General features: G+C 39.6%; 1 protein-coding gene across 1 annotated transcript in view; it reads right to left on the minus strand.

The window, feature by feature from the left end:
- ELP5 (elongator acetyltransferase complex subunit 5) overlaps window positions 1–18,268 on the minus strand; it is a 912,344-nt gene that overhangs the window by 231,617 nt on the left and 662,459 nt on the right. The window contains exon 3 of the mRNA XM_044076712.1: window positions 3,405–3,485. Coding sequence (XP_043932647.1) covers window positions 3,405–3,485 — 81 coding nt within the window. The remainder of the gene's footprint in view (window positions 1–3,404; window positions 3,486–18,268) is intronic.

Below are 18,268 nucleotides of genomic sequence, written 5' to 3' on the forward strand. Positions count from 1 at the left end.
TTTGCATAGATTTAGCTTTGTCCTCCATTTTCTTTAACACCTCTTCTGCCTTAACACCAAACAAAGTATCATGCTGTAAAGGTGCATCTAATAATTTAACTTTGACATGATCAGGCAGATTTTGTTCCTTTAACCAAGCATGCCTCCTAATTACAGAACCCATAACTGTGGCCCTGCAGGAGGCCTCCAGATAATCAAAACCACATTGCAAAGTATGCTTTCCAACTTGTTCAGCTGCATGCAATAAATCCTGCATTTCCTTGTTTTCTGCACATTCAGAGTATAACGACATTTTCTGTTTAAGCAATGACATGTTGCCGATATTTGAGCATATGAAACTGACAGTTTAAGGCCCTTATAGCCAACCAGTGCCCTTGAATCTCTTTCAGAGGGGGTAGGGTTTTTTGCAGCGGAAGCCTTATCCCCTTTGGGACCCTGTGAAATAGTTTCTGGGTCTGCAGCAGGGTTTTTGAAAAGGAATTTATGAGAGTCAGGAACCCTGTAATATCGGTCAGGCTTAACAGGAGCTGGAGGTAGAGAGTCAGGGGTCAGACTAGACTCTAAAAACACATAATCTACAATATCTAACACAGGTGGAATGGCTAGAGGCCTGTGTTGAGGTAAAAGGAAGTCCCTGAGCCTCTTTTTAGATTCTGAAAAATCTTGGCTCTTCCAGTGGAAATGCTTCCTCATGGTATGCAAGGTTTCCCCAAAAGAATAGTCTTCAGGAGGAGAAGCTGAAGGAATAGATTCTTCAGCATCAGAATCCTCATGGGGGGAAGTGAATATTCCTGATCAGAAGAGGAATCAGAAGAAATAGAAACCTGATCTGAAGATTCATGGTCAGTCTCTTGCCTAGGCCTCTTATCAGGAGGGGGATGGGAACCCCTGATCAAGGTAATCAAGTCTTCGACCATTTTGAGCATCTGTTTTTTGGGCATGGAGGCCTGTCCATGTGGCTCTTGAGTTTGTTTCTTTGTCTTTGAAGGTGCTTTAGTCTTTGCCTTTGAAGCTGAAGTTGGTTTAATGTATTGATGTTTAGGTCTGAATACACTCTCAGAAGCTGGTGCCTGCTCAGCGGCTCTGGATCCATCTGAGGGAATAGTGTCAGAGGCTCCAATACCTTGAGTTTCCAGCTGCATAGCCGACTCCACGTGGGAGTCAGTAGCGGCCTGCGACTCTAAAGAAGCGGGCGTCAGGGGCTGCGAAAGCGCCTCACTGAGAACCGGTGACTGGCTTAGGAGAAGCTTCGTCGGTTTTGGGCCTCGGTTGGGCGTCAGGGGCTGCGAAAGCGCCTCACTGAGAACCGGTGAACCGGTGACTGGCTTAGGAGAAGCTTCGTCGTCGGTTTTCGGCCTCGGTTGTCTATCTTTTTCTTTGCGTTTTTTGTGAACTCCGGTAGTCGGATGGCTATCAGACGACATTTCTGGATAATTAAACCTGCATCCAAAATAGTTTAATGCAAAATCATACCGACGCTTAATAGTGCATTGGTTAAATCTAGCACAAAACCGACAACCTGAAATGTTGTGGTCAGGGCCTAGGCAAGGAATACAGTAAGAATGAAAGTCCTTATGAGGTATTTGCTTTCCACAAGAAATACAATTATTAACTTTTTCTAACATCGGTCTGGAGCTAGAAAAAAAGTTTCCCCAACGGGGTACTTAGCTTTAATGAAGACTTCGGATCTGAAACTCGAACACGAAAATCTCAGGAGTCGGCCGACTGGCACTTGTGAACTGCTTCTGTTTCAGGCACCGCGCGGCAAGAAAGACTGAAGAAAATGACGTTGGCTGCATCTTTTATACCCCTTACGACCTGACGTCAGGGAAGGGGCGACAGCAACCAACGCAGGATACAAGACACTGGAATTCAGGCCGACTGAGGGCAACCTGCCAGCAGGATTACCCAAATGTAATGACAGTGAATACACTCTAACATCTACATTTATGGTAAGTGTACACAACTGTACTTTTTCTGCCATTTGCTGTATATTGCTGTCCTTGACTTGGGTAGCTATTTTAGCCTCAGACTTAGCTTTGGTGAATTTTACTAAGCTCCTGAGTTTTTTGTTTATTTCAGTGACAAGGGCTCTAACATTCTGGGAGTTAAGTATTTTCCTTTTATTACAAAGCTTGTTGATATAATGGTTCCACCAAGTGGGTTTGATTCTGGCATTTGCCCTGCACTTGTTCCTTTAAGGTACAGATGCAATCACATAGCTGTTTACATGCTTTTATAGAGTGGTGGTGTACATTTCTGCATATTCTGTGGAATTAACTGGGTTTAGTGGGGATTTGAAGCTTGCCAATGTGTTAACACTTAGGAGTGAGTAGTTTGTTTTAGAGAAATTTCTAAAGGTACCTTGGGTGGAAGGAATCTCTGGTTTCAGTTTTATTTTGAAGACGACTACTTTATGGTCAGACCTAACAAGTGATGAAGATATACCAGGGATGCTGCAAGATGCTCCCACATTAGTAAGGACAAGATCCAAGATGTTATTCCCCCAGTGGATATTCTGACTAGTTGATTTTGGGGCATTTGTAATGACAAAGTCCAAGCATCTCTGTGCTTGTGCACTAGTGCTGGTACAGGTGTTACAGCCTACAGTTGAACAGTTTATATCACCTACAAAAATGGTACTGGGTTTAATACCCAGTGATTCTATTTCCTGCAGAAAGGCAGTGCGTCTTTCTTTGGGCATACAGAGAGTTCTGTAGTTAGGTAATATAAGGTATGGGACCTTTCTGATAGTAATTTAGACATGAAGAAGCTCTACTGCATCAAGGTCTTGTCACCTTGATGTTAGTCTCTTTTGAATGTAGACTGACACACCTCCACCTTTTTATTTCTTCTGCACAGAAGCTGGTCTAAATATATGGAAGACATTATAGTCCTGCACAGCTGGACTGCTCTCGTCTATTTTACACCATGTCTCAGTCACAACAAGATATCAATGTCTTCCATGGTGAGAAGGGCTGTAAGGAGTGGAGTTTCTTGTTTAGGCTCCTAGCATTAATCAATAACGCCTTCATTTTTTCCTATGCTTGTTTTGTTACATTGGTAGGTTTATCAGGTTCACATTGTCCATCCCCATAATATGTTTTGTAGGCAATGTCTTTGCCAATAACCTAAACCCTAAAGGTTTCCACTGCTATTACTATAATTATTAGAATTGTGTATGCTGACTTTTGGATTTTTTTTTTCCACAAGGTGCCGTGTGTAAATTAAGCCATTTAAGAAATTTTGTTGTGTGTGACCAACTGTGGGATCTTCAATCTGGCCTTTAACATATACGCTTGCTACCAGTCTTGAATCAGTGCGGTCACTACTGTGATGGTATGCATGCTCAGAATTTACTAGTATGAGTGTACCCTGAAGTGTACAGTGAATAATAGACTTACCATGAATCTGCGTCTTCTGGTAACTCTGCCCGAAATTCATCCTCTGATACTTCAAACCCAAATACATGGACCTTTTCACCTCTGAAAAAAAATAAGAGAGATCAGAATGCATTTGGTTACCACATCTCAGCTGCATACTAATTAATAAAAGGAATAATGTCTTTAGTTTTATGACAAGATATGACATAATTAATAATCATTATTCAAAGAACTGGCGCAATCGTGTTGTACTGCAGAAGTGCTGTTCAACACACACACACACACACACACACACACACACACACACACACACACACACACACACACACACACACACACACACACACACACACACACTTCCAGATAAGATATCCTGAGTGTCCTGTGCAGCCCCCCATGTAAATGAAATATTGAGCCATTAGACAATGTGTTATGCAGTTCCTTTGTACCCAGTACAAAAGTTTCCCCATTTGTCACCTAGCTATGCAGTTGGGGTGCTTGGTTCTTATCCACATGTGAACCAGATATGATGCCATTGCTCACAGTGCTTGGCAAAATATAGCAATATTCAAGCATGTCCTGAGACTTACCCTAATGCCCACTTATGTCTCACAGGGAGGATATGGTGCAATTAGTATGAGAGTTTTGGGGCTATTAGAATTGCTGGTTATAAAAATATAGCTGTCATGCATCTACGCACAGCCAAGTTTGTGTTTTGTTCCTGTGTTTGTATCAATATCTAAAGTATTAGAATGGATAACTCTGCTATGTATCACAATTTGCCATTTGGTATTTCTACAATGACAGAAGGTAAACTAACAGAATACTGATTCAAATCAGCTGCCTGAGCACTTTGTACACAACTTCACGGTAATAATAAAAAAAAAAAAAATAAGTGTTGTAATACAGGGCTGTGCAAGCATTTACAAAACACCTGTAAACATAATGTAGACTATTCACAAAGGCACAAGTCCAAACCATTCCATTGTGTGTGGCCATCAGGAAAGGAGAACTTCATGCTGGACCAAGTGAAAGGTATACTCTCAGATCTTCTTTAAGACTTGATAGTCCAGAATAAATTAAGAAGGCTGCAAAACTGAAGTGCTCTCATTGAAAAGGTGTGGTAAACTGAACCAGAACAAAGTTACAGGAAAAATTAACTCCAAATACTGTGCAAGAATTTGCACCCATAATGCAGCAAATAACTCATTAAACCTACCATGTTGAAACTAGGCTGCTTGGATACATTTCAATGAGATGTAGTATTACGGCAGAATATCAGCAGTTAGTTGTTAGACAGTGTGATACATGTTTAAGTTAGCAGCAACTGAATGCAGCACTACAGAGTGCTACTAATTTGTATTAGTAGGAAATAACAATTTCATTTTTTAAATCTTTGTATAAGAAGAACTCCTTGCAACACACTAAACATGCTTGTGTGAGGAAATGAGAAATACAGCAATACAATACCACAACTGATTACGATTAAAAAAAGTCAACTCTGCAGTGAAATAAGGATGAACAGGGAAGCAGAAAATTGTCCTGGTTTCAGTATAGACTTCAGAGCAATAAAACTGAAAGCTATGCAGTAACAGTGATAAAATTTTAAGTTGTGTACTCACCATAACTAGGCACCTGTGTTGTTCATTTTCATTCTTCCTCAACGAATGAGTTTGGATCCGATCCTCTGATCCAGCACAGTGGCATAATCTAGACTTTGGATCCAACCCTTGAACTCCTCCCTCTACCCATAATGCCCTTGTCCAGCCTCAATACCTCACATCGAGTTTGTCATCATAAAATCCTTATATAAATTAGATAGAGAAAGGGAGAGCTGAAAAGGATAGGGCTCAAACCTATGAATTCAATAAATAATCCAGCAGGTTCTACCAGATGATTTAAGGAAGGGGGATGGATAAGCGGGAAATTTCATTCTTCCTCAACGAATGGGACAGAGTCCCCAGCTACGTTAGTCTTGAGTGGCCCTCAGTCTTAGGGGACTTATTCAGAGAGCATCTTCTATTCTCAGAAAGAGCAGATTTAGTAGTTTTACAGGGGGTTTGAGCCCCAGAAGTAGGTGTTGAAGCAGGAGGAAGAAGTCCTTTTAAAATAAGTTTGCTGCTTTTGTCAGCTAATGCCCTGCAATTGAATGCAGCACAAATATTGCAATAAGTATTCAGATGGTTGGCTCAGAGACTATAAATGCACTCCTTGTGACCATCCAAGTTAGGGATTTTATGCCTGAAAAAAGTGCATTTTTTGAATCCTGTTGGTTTGTCAGCTATGACTGCAGAAGAAAGAATCAACAGCACTCCAATAAAATCTTTTCTTAAAAAAAAAAAAAAAAAAGTGTTAGAAAGGGAAGGAAGAAAAATTACCAGCACTGGTAATCATGAATTACCATGTGGTAAATGGACGAATTACCATGCGGTAAACGGTAAGGTAGAGAATACCAACGGTGGTAAAAATAAGAAGAATACTATTGAAAACAATATGGAACCTGCCACTGTATCGAAAAAACTTAGATGGTGGTTGAGAAACAACAGAAAGAAAAATATTTAGGCAAACAGAACTTTCAAATCACTAATATAATCGCTTGAGCGAGGGACTCTGCATCAGAGCATGATGGCGGCAAACAAGATCTGGGGTATTGAGGATGGACACAGGCATTATGGGTAGAGGGAGGAGCTCTATTATGTGGCAGAGTCGGATCGGAGGATCAGATCAGAATCCCATTCACTGAAGAATGAAAAGGACATCAGATGTTTAATTTGATTCTGAGACCAATAAATAAAATTGTGAAGTGATGCATGCCCAGTCTGATGTGTTGAACTTTACTTTGTGTAAACAATGTGGCAGGTTAGAAATTGTATAATTTGTGCTGATTACAATATTTGAAAAGGTAACTATGATTTTTTTAGAAGCATAAACATGACGTACACCATTGGCATTTACTAAGAAGAGTTTAAAACACCAGCCATATAAGATGCATAATATGCGACAGCAGAAAGCCATTAAAGAGCTTGGTCAAGTTTCTCCATATCTCTCTCTCTAACAGGCTCTTACCAAGGTATTACTTGGATGCAAGTTTGGGTAGATGTCTTCAACTTCTGTTTGCTACTGTGTGTGTTTTTTTTTTCTTCCCAGGTTGCAGACAGTAGTCAAACAGGAGAAACAGGAGTGTTGTTCAATTTCCATTTCTGGCACTGCAAAAAGCTGGTTTAAGGCCATATTCTACATTACTTAAGTACTTCATCTGGAATTAGGATTCTGCAACAGCAGTCATTGCATTTTTGACTGTACTTCAACACACAATGCCTATATCCTGCAGCTCTAAACAAATACTGTTCCAGTCTGAAATCTGCCCTCAGTTCCAAAATCCTAACTCTAGACTAGCTCTTTCATCTGCACAATGTTTTCTTTCTTCGTTAATGGTTTTATTATCTCTGTTTTGCTTGGCATGATTCTCCTTGCAGCATTCCATTGGCCTCACATGGCTCATACTAGGTCGAAGGGTCCCCTTTTTTTTTTTTTTTTTTTTAAGTACATATGCTCTGCACTACCGAGGCAGATCAACTGGTTCTCATCTTTTTAAAATTGGAAGTTTTTTTATTTTAAATAGATTTATTATAATTATATGTTTATGCATGTTTTAGCCAACATAACATTTCTTTGGTCCTTCTTATTCTTTTAGCAGCTGAAGTGAAGGATTCACACTTGCTCCTGCACTGGATAGTCCTTGTCACTGATGGAGGCTTTCCAAAGCTTTAACAGGGCAGTTTTTACACATCTACTGCTTCCATGGCTCTGAGGTGGGACATACACAGATAAGATCACAAATGAGGGCAGCCCAAGGTTCAGGCCATTAATGCTTATTTACAAGTAGCCACCAAATATACGGCTACTCGCTCCTGGATAGCATCTACAAGTAGAGGTTTATGACTTAAATAATCAGCAAATTATTTTGGGTAGGAACTCCTCCAGGAAAAAAAACAGCAGTGTGTGTGTGTGTGTGTGTGGGGGGAGCATGCCAAAAAAGATCTGCAAGTACCAACCCACACGTTCAGCTGCCATCCACTCCTAGATGTGGCAAACTCCACCCACACATATACCTCATAAAAGCAGGTGGACAATTAAGTTCACACAATGTACTGAACCAGTTTCAAACAATATTTATGAATAAGGGAATCCTTGTTTTATTGTCTTAGAACTGATCCTTGAAAAACGGATATTTATTTAGGTACACACAACAAATTCCTGGTAATCTCTTTGCTGTCCCATAAAAGTGGATTATCTGGGTTGTAACCTGGACTAATTTTAGACTCTCAGTGACCCCCCTCCATCTTATAAAGTGGGTGGATAATCAAGAAGGTCAACTTAAATAACTGGAGCCACACTTACTTCACTCTTGTAGATCACATGAAGCATTGTTTTTTACTTAGATTCCCCCCCCTTGGTTCCTAACTTAGATTGAGTAGTGACACCTAACACTAGTCCGCTGATCATTGGTAATATCACAACTGGTGTTTTTTAAGAACAGTTTTCATTTCAATTTAAGTAAATTACTTGATGAGTGATATTATTCCTCATTTGTTTCTTGGATGACCTCTAGGTTAGATGTCTTTTACAAAATTCCTGACAAGTGGATCTATGATTGTTTTTATACTTGAGACTCTGTAAAATCGACAGTTCCAGGGGATGAGAATTATCTTATATGTCTGTTGGGAGGGGAGATCTTTAATAAATCATTTTTGGTGATTGAGCTGATGAATCCACAGGAAACAAGCACTGCAAAATTGTATTCCCCATTACCCTAGTTAAGTCTTCTAAAGAAAGATTTATCAAAAAGATATTTCTGAAAAATAAATTTTCTGTAATAAATAAGATCAATGGCAATTTTAGCATGTTGGCAAGCCATAGTTAAGGCTTATTCATCTAATGGGATAGATTACTCCCTTTTAAAATTCCATGACATTTTCTAAAGGTCTGTTTTAAACAAATCTCCATTACTTTATAAGAGGAGAAGTTACTAGGAAACGCCCCCACTCAAGATTGTTTCTCAGTTGTCCCATTCCTTCTAAAGTATCTGATTCGGGGATCCCTGGGAGGCTCATACACTCCCTTGCCCCCCCCCCAAGCTCAACCAACTAGAGACTGCATATCTTACAGTGACCATTCCTCCTTCTGACTGAGCCTTACATAAATGTAATATAGCTACAATAATGATGTACACAATAGTGCTTATCCATCCTTGAATAAAGATCTGGATGTTTAAACCTCTATACATACATACATGCATACATACATACAAATGTTCTAGCTTGCCAGTATGCCAAAACACTTGATCCCATAATAAATGTCCAGGCTGTTCTTAAAAATATCTAAACTGGTACTTGCTTTAATGTAATTTGGTAGTTTGTTCCAAGCATCAGCTACTCTGTCAGAGAACCAATTAGTACACTTCTCATTCCTATAGAATCTTCTACATAGGTTATCCGATGATTCTCTAGTACTTTTTGATAACCACAAACATTGCCAGAGGTAGTTGTCCCTAAATGCCGTATATACCTGAATAAGATCTCCTCTTAAATATCTGTAAGAGATACTGTACAAGTTCAGATATTTTGGTCATTCACAAGAACTTAGATTTTCACATCCATGGATGCCCTTAGTATATTCCCGCTGTACTCTCTCCAGTTTATTCATGCTTGTTTTCCTACAGGGTTTCCATATTGTTATTCCATACTCAAGTTTGGGTCTAATGTTACTAACAATGACTTCATTATGTTTGATTTCCTAGACTTTATAAATCTTTTTATATAACCTATAGTTCTAGAACTATCATTAGCCAATTGGTTGATATGATTAGAGAAACTCATAGCTGAATCTACCCATATACCCAGGTCCGTAAATAAGTCTACAGTTTCAATCACTGTGTGCTGTATTAAATATTCACTTTTCAATTTATGTCTCCCAAATCTCATATGCTTAGTTTTTGATGTATTTATCAACATATTATTCTCCTGTGCCCAAATGATCAATTTAGTCAAATTATTTTGCAGAGATGCCTTATCTGTAACACTTGTAATCAGTTGACCCAATTTCAGGTCGTCAGCATATAGACTGTAGAACAACTCAGATGAAAAAGTAAGGTCTGAAAGATACAATCTAAACAAGTAAGGGCCTAGTACAGAGCCCTGTGGGACACCTTGACTGTAACAAAGGATTTCACCTGTCCAGTTGGTGTGCGATACGTGCCATGTCCTATTTGCAAGCCATGCAGCTATCCATCTTATCAACAGTACATCAATACCTAGTTGTATTAATTTATTGATCAGTGTTTTGTGCATGACCCTGTCAAATGCTGAAGTTAAATCTATATAAATCACATCACAATGTTTCATTCATTGCTGTTATTATATTGTTACAGAACATCATGTTACAGGTGGTAATAGATCTATTTTCAACACATGCATGCTGATATATGGTTTCAAGTCCCAACCTAGCCACTTCTGACAATAACTTATCCAGTATTACCTTCTCCATTCTTTTTCCACAACATGAAAGTAGACTTAAGGGTCTATATGATTCTGCGTTTGTCCTACTCCCCTTTCCCTTAAAGGCAGGTTTAATAAGTGCACATCTCCAATCTTGAGGAATCTCCCCATATTTATATGACCTAGTGAATAATAGATGTAATGGCACTGTAAGTTCTTAAGTGTTCTCAAATCATTGTTACTTATTCCATCTCCTCCCTGTGCTTTGTTTGGATCCAGTTTGCACAGTTCTTTTTCAATATAATCTAATTTGATTCCAGTATCTGGGATTACCTGGATGTCACTAGGACAACTTACCACCCCTTTTGTGGAGCCAAACTGTGTTGCATAAGATTTTGTAAATACATCTATTATCTGTTGTGTCCGAGAATAAATTTTAGAATCTGCACACAGTTTATCAGTTTGTGTATCTTTACTCCTTCCACATCTTATGCATCTATAAAATGGTTTCCTATTATGCTCAATATCTTTTATATAAATTTTCTTCAAAATTTTCTTGATCTTGTCTAACACTATGTTTAATCTGTTTGTCCAGCTCATTTATTTCAGTTTTCAAAGTTGTATTTCAACCTCTCTTCCATTTCTTATATTTTTGTCTCTCACCTTAATCAGGTATCTTGTTCTTATGGAAATATACCCCCCGGATGTTACGTGCCTAGATCCTGATGTTAAACTTTTTTTTTTTTTTTTTTTTTTTTTTTTTACTTTTTGCACTCAATTTCTCTTTCAAAACTTTCCACATTCCATCTGCAGTTTTTCCAATGAACACCTCACTCCAGTTAGTTTTATATAGCAACTTTTTTGCTTCCCTATAATCTGTAATTAACCTTCTGTGCATTGGCTTAGATTTCAGTTTGGCAGAATTATCTAGCAACAAATTAACCTTTGAGACCCCATGATCACTGCACATCAATGGTGGTAAAACTTGACTTGAAGTTACAGTAATTTCTTTAGGAACACAAACAATATCTAGTATATTCCGTGACCTGGTAGTTTTTTTTACAATCTGAAGCATTTGTTTTTCCTGAATATACTCCGTGAATAATTTCTTTACTAACGTTGTTAAATTTACCAGAAAAAGACAGAAATAATATTGATTCCCCAGCTAATATTATTCTTCCCGCCTGTGTTTCATGTAAGAAATGCATGAATTCCTCTAGGTCATCTGCACTTGACTTTGGTGGTCTGTACACTCCAACAATTGTTATATGTTCCAGGGTTGTCTTTATTGTCAGAGTTACACAATCTATAGTATTGGTGTTATCAGTGAACATGTAATAATCACAAGTCTCATAGCTATCTTTAATCCCTATCATAACACCTCCACCTCATTTTTTGTTATAATGTCTGTTACAGTAAAAACATTTATACCCTGACAGAAATGGTTTCCAGTCATTGTTCTTTAACCATGTTTCACAAACTATAACATCAATCTTGTGGGAAAGTAGCACATTTTCTAATAAAAAAACTTTATTATTAATGCTCCTAGCATTAACAATCGTCAGAGATGCATCAGATGTTGCCATCTGTGAATGGTTACATTTTTGACCTGGTAAAAATCCTGGCTAGTGTTTGTCAAATATTGCAAAATATCTGCTGCAAAAATTCTCTTCCCTGATCTAGACAAATGCGCACCATCCTGACTGAACATGTGTGCCCAAAAGAAGGCTTGGATACTCTACACATTTCCATTTTTTAAAACAGGACATTTTTCCATGTAGGTGTTTATCCAAAAATCTTTTCATTCACAGTGACCCGACTATCCTTTCTATAGGTGATTTGTGAAAAATATGTCCTAACACCAGCTATACTATCTAGAAGGGCTGTCAGTTCCTGACTAAGACATAATTTGTACCAACATGAATAAAAACAGATCCATACTTCCTTACATTAAGGCTTTCAAAGGCTCGTTTCACATCTTCTATTTTTGCTCCTGGCAAGCATAACACTACTTAATGTTCATTATCATCTTTGCAAATATAAGTATCAGTTCCTCTAATAACTGAATCTCCAATTACAATAGTATCTTTGCTGACCATCTCTGAAGAATCTTCAGCTTCTAATACAGTCATTTCAGCTCTAGCAATTGTTACAAAGGATAGATCTTCATCACTATTAGTCTTATTAATAATTCCACTGTTTTCATTGCGTATTAAAATTCTCATCCAGCTCGCACTGTAAATCCATAGCTTGAGCCATCTAGTCAACATCTGTCTCTCTTCTTTTTTCTTACAGTAATGTTCTTCAATCCTTCCACGTTCAGTTTTGATTTCTTCCTTTTCACCTGCCCCTTGCCTCTTTTTTCTACCTTTTCCATTGGAAAGGTGATGCCTTTTTCTGTAGACTGAGGGTTTTCTGATAGACAGATATCTTCATTCCCTGTAACCTGTGTGATACATAACAAATCTGTGTCCTTTTTACTACGTATTCTCTTTCCTTTACAGTCATTAATCAGTTTTGTTTTCTTCCTTATTTGTTGAGAACTTCTTCCTTTCTTTCTTTTGTTTCCTTCTAAACAAACCGGATCCTCAGATTGCCGAGTACTTGCATCAACCATTCCATAGTTCTCAAGGGCCTCATCATCTTTCATAGGAGTTGAATGCTCTTTGCAGAAAACAGATGCATCATTTCCTAAATCTGTTCTATTTGTTCCATGCCTAACAATATTTAGTTCATCAGTCTAGTCATTAATATAGGATACAATAGTTCTCTAAGCCATGCCAGTTGCACATGGGCAATCAGCATTAAGTTGGACTTTTAAAAACCTCATTTCTGGAAACAGTGGTGCAGCAAATAGTGTTGTCATCATACAGCCAGAGGGTTCCCGGTTTGATTGTCAGCTGGGATGCCTTCTGTGCTGACTTTATGTCCTCCCTGTGTTCAAGTGGATTTCCTCCAGGTGCTCCGTTTTCCTCCCACATTCCAAAGACATGCAGTAGGTGGATTGAACACTCTAAGTTGGCCACAGGTGTTAGCGTGCATATGAGTATGTGGCGTGGAAGAACCACCATGGCAAGGCTAGCCAGCTGGTTGTGTAAACCTTAACTCTAGCTGATTGTCATTGTGACTGGACACCTCGAGCCCATGTGCAAAAATGGGGGGGAGAAAGGGTCATGGATGGATGGATTTCTGGAAACATTTGACTTCTCTTAAATATTTACAGCCTTTAATTGGAACTTTCAGGACTTAACCACTGCTATTAGTTTGTTTTTCTTGGTTATCTGACTTCAGAGCCCCAAGATGGATTATTTCTGTCCCACGACCATTTTTATAGCACTTTTTCTTTTGAAATTACTCATCTCAAGGATCCTGTGAATCCACCACAGCTGAGGGACAGTAAGTGAGAGCCCCACTGACAACTGAACCACGGCAATAAAAGTCAACAGCTCCAGGTTTGAAGACTGACTGGATGCCCTGACTCTAGCAGGAAACACCACTATCATAGGAGGGGAACTGCAGGGAGAAAGGTAAAAAGGACCAGGTTCCTCCTCAAACATCACCAGCTATTTTGACTTTGAAAAGCAACTAGAAGAGATGAAGGCCTTATAATTGGACAAACTCTATTTTAGAAACATCCAGGAAAAGAAACTGGTCCTTAGAGGACTTGCTGTACTTTAAAAAAAAAAAAAGTATCTAGAACAACACGGAATAGGAGCTCATAAAATATTGGAACAACACTCTCAAGGAAACAGAACTGAGGCAATGACTCCTTAAACACAATCAAAATCATCAGGAAAATACCTCAGTGGAGATCCAAGGACAGAAACAACTTTGTGTAAAGGATGAAGCTAGCCAAGAAAAAAATTAAAGAAATTGAAGAAAATGTAATCAAATTTGCAGCCAAGACCAAAGAAACAGAAATCAGAAAAATGGAAAAGGACAGACAAGATCACCAAAACCCAGACTCCTGTGCCCAAGATAACCACAAACCATTCAAGAGGTACAGAGGAGCTTGCAGATCTTACAACAGTTTTGGACAAAGTTATGTAAACAGGAGACCTGCTGGCCAAAAGCTACCACAACAGACATCAGGATCATCACCAGGATGGTAACAGATGCTTCTACAACATGGACCTCAACCCCTTGGATCAGGATTTTCACAACCAACCCCATCCAGAATTTGCCCCTTCCCAAACAGAAGAACCACACAGAACAAACTATGTAAGGCCCCCAATCCACTCCACTGAGATCAGCACCCTGACAAATAGCTGCACAGTTGTACCACACCAGTGATCAATATCATCAGATGATCCAATAATCCGCCCAGTTCAACCACTATCAGACGGATAGAAATAGGCAAGGGAAGAGGGACCTAAAACACCAGTAGAAACGAATACAAAAAGGAGAATGGAAAAAGGGTCCATGGCTGAACAGAATAAAATATAGAACCACTTGGTGAAGCCCCTCATGATCAGGAGCAAAAGGTGCTAAGTAAGGGTCTCAGCTATATTCTTCATGCTTAAAGTAACCTTGTTAGTACAATCAATCATAGATCTAAAAACTTTTTGTTAGGAAACCCAGCACAAAAAATATATTTTCATGACAGGATAGAAATAGACTGCAATGCTGTAATCCCAGATGCAACAGCGACACTAGGAAATGGAGGAAGCAAAGTGACTTCTGTCTAACGATCCACCCAGTTTTGTCAGTTTATGATAAAAATCTGATATTAGGAAGATCTTGAAAAATCCCACCAGAAAAATGTTTCGACAATCTAGGCAGGGAAGAAATTACAGCCCTTGTACAGCTACGCAAAGACAAAACCAAGAGAGTCATAAAGGTTGACAGAGGGTGGATCCTGGTTACTGACACAGTCATCTACCACAATAAAATCAAAGACTTGCTGGGCAACAAACTATTCTACAGCCAGACAACTCTAGGCAGATTAAAACAGCTTTTAAGGACACATACAAAGACCTAACATATCTCAATGAGGAAGTTCTCATCAGCAGCCATTTGCATGAGTTCCTCACAGTCCTGTCCACCAGACTTCCAAAATTCTTTGGTATTTCTAAGTTCTACAAAAACTGAGACACCCTCCCCAGGCAGACCAGTGGTGGCTAGTGGGGACTCGATTAGTGAACCCATTTCCAAGTTTTTGGAAGTATAGATAAAACCCTTAGCAGAGAGGAACAGGTCCTTCATCCTTGATTTTTGAAAAAAAAAATTAAAGCTGTATCCATCAGCAGTAAACTCCATCTTAGTCACTACTGATGTGGAAGCAGTGTACATCGTGCTACCACCCTAAAATCGCATGATGACAGTCATTAAAACATATAATAAAGAATGGGTAGCACTGCCATGGGAAACTGAACTAACAGAGGACTACTGAAGCAACTGCTAAGGAGCAACTATTTTGAATTCAGTGGCCAGTACTTCAGAAAAAACACAGGGACCGCAATAGGGCCCTGGATAAATGGGAAGAGGAGGTAATCTAAACCTCCACTTTCTTCTCATTTATGGGCTGTTATTTTCATTTTATCAATGTTTTTATCATTCACACTGGCAACTTCACCCAGTTCATGGAGTTTACCATCCACCACAGCTTTGAGACGGCAAACTTTTTAGACCACACCATCTCCATGGACCTCCTCTCAGGAAGACTCGCCAACCATCTTTTTAGGAAGCCCACCAGGGTGTTCTTCTACACAACTGTAGCATACACCACCAAATAACTAAAAGAAAAGTTAAGTCCCTGGGTTTCCAAAGATCTGACAGACTGTACCCAGAATACCTTCCAAACAGATTTTTTGGCAAGGGGATACAGCTCTAGGTTACTACAATCCATCCTAGACCCCAATAGAAACAGCAAAGCAGATTATGACCCTTCTTTACTGGACCCAGTAGACAGATACACAAGGACATTGGGAACCTTGAAGGATAAATGCACCTCTGAGTACAATGACATTAGAAAAGCCTTGACAGAAAAAGTACAGTTTTGTAAAAACAACGACAACGGATCCAGTATCAGTAGTTTATTGCACACAAGTCTCAGTCCCTAGCGCCTCGGCCTTCGCCTTCCAGGGGAATATAATCAACTGACATTCAAACATCTTTTATACATCCATCAATAAAACAGTTAAATTATGCAATTATCAATAATATCATTATACAATTAATTATAAAAAAACTTTCCAGTTGCATTCCAAATTCATGCCTCTAGGTGTCATAGTATCATACTTCAATATAAAAACTGTCTCCTTATACAATAATATAGATTTTATTTTTTCTTCACTTATATTCATACTTAAACTTTCTAAAACTGTAGCTAACAGACCTTTAGGATCACTATTATGAAACTCTTTAAAATGTACAGCAATAGGACTATCCATTTTTTTATGTTTTATATCTCTTAAATGTTCCTGAAGCCGTGTTTTAAAAGCCCTTTTACTTTCCCCTACATAAAACATATTACAAGGGCATTTTAGTGCATATACAATTCTTTCAGTATTACATGAAAATTGTCCCTTGGGATAAAGTACAGTTTTGTACCTACCATAAATGTAGATGTTCGAGTGTTCACACTGCTGCAGTCATCACACTTGGGTTATCCTGCCGTCAGGCGGTCCCGCAGTTGGTCAGAGTTCCAAAGTCTTAGTCCGGCGTCAGTTGCTGTTGCTTCTTCACTGACGTCAGTGCGCCAGGGGTATACAAGAGGCATCCGATGCCATTTTCTTCAGTTTTTCTTGCCCCAGATGTCAGGTGACCCCCAGTAGGTGGTCAATACATATTGCCAATAAAACATGTAAAGAAAATACAAAGAATACCTTCAGTTACAAGCAAATACACCACAAAGGTTGTATCAGACAGAAAGGTATAGAAAAGTTCAGCTAGGTCAGAGGGGATGGAGGGAGGGTAACCTGGACTGCAGCAGTGTGAAAGTACAGTTTTGTACCTACCATAAATGTAGATGTTCGAGTGCGCATACAGCTGCAGTCATCACACTTGGGTTATCTGCCGTCAGGCGGGTCCTCGGTTGGCCGAATTCCAAAGTCTAGGTCCAGCGTCGGTGGTCATCGCTTCTTCCCTGACGTCAGTGCGGCAGGGGTATAAAAGAGGCAGCCGACGCCATTTTCTTCAGTTTTTCTTGCCCCAGATGTCAGGTGCCCCCAGAAAGGAAGGCAAAACATGATGTTATGCAAACATACACAAGTAGATAAATCAAAACAGTAGTTGCAAGCAAATACACCATAAAGGAATACCCCCAATAGGTTGTATGATAAAGGTGTTTGGCATAAGCCCTGTCCTAAGAGGCGATGGAGGGAGGGTAACCTGGACTGCAGCTGTATGCGCACTCGGACATCTACATTTATGGTAGGTACAAAACTGTACTATGTTCATCGTGCATACAGCTGCAGTCATCACACTTGGGTAGAATCCCAAAGCTAAGTAAGGGTGGCTGGTACTAAGCGGAATTAGGAGGGGATAGAATGCCCTGCAGGACTGCTGTGGCAAAGCCCGCTCTAGATTTAGAGTATAGTGGAAGGTGGTAGTGCTTGGAGAAAGTGTGCACTGAACTCCAAGTTGCTGCTTCCAAAATGTCCTTGGTAGGGACCCCCCTGATGAAAGCTGCTGAGGTAGCTGTAGCCCTGGTGGAGTGGGATCTGATGTATACAGGCACGGATTTTCCATGAAATGAATAATAGCAGCGTATGCAGTGAGCTATCCATTTTGAAATAGTCCGTTTGGAAATAGCCTTTCCTTGAGCACCTGTAGCATAGGACACAAAGAGCTGCTCAGATTTTCTGAATGACTTTGTTCTGTCCAAGTAATAACGAAGTTGCCTGTGAATGTCCAAGGAGTGTAGTAGCCTCTCCCCTTTGTTCTGTGGATTTGGATAAAAGGTAGGTAAATGAATAGTCTGATTCAAAGCCACACTGGATACTACCTTTGGCATGAAGGTAGGGTTGGTTCGCAAGGAAACCCTGTCCTGATGGAAAATGATGAACAGTTGCACAGCCATGAGGGCCTGTATCTCCGAAACCCTATGTGCTGAGGTAATAGCCAGAAGGAAGGCTGTTTTCCATGACAAGTATTGTAGCTCTGCTGTAGCAGCTGGCTCAAAAGGAGGCAGTGTCAGTTTCTCCAATACGAAGTTGAGGTCCCAAGCTGGAGCTGGTGGTTTCCGTGGGGGGTTGTATATTTTTTGCCCCTCTGAGGAACTGCCTTAAAGGAGGATGTGAGAATAAAGGAGGATCCGTATTGTACAGTGCTGAAATGGCTGAAGCGTGGATCTTGATGGAAGAGAAGGAAAGGCCACTGTTTAACATCTCAGCTAGGTACTGTAAAATCTGAGGTATATTTATTACCCAAGGATTCTGACCCTTA

This window comes from Protopterus annectens, chromosome 7.part0, assembly GCF_019279795.1.
Source record: "Protopterus annectens isolate FY-2018-M chromosome 7.part0, PAN1.0, whole genome shotgun sequence".
In the NCBI taxonomy this organism is placed as follows: domain Eukaryota; kingdom Metazoa; phylum Chordata; order Ceratodontiformes; family Protopteridae; genus Protopterus; species Protopterus annectens.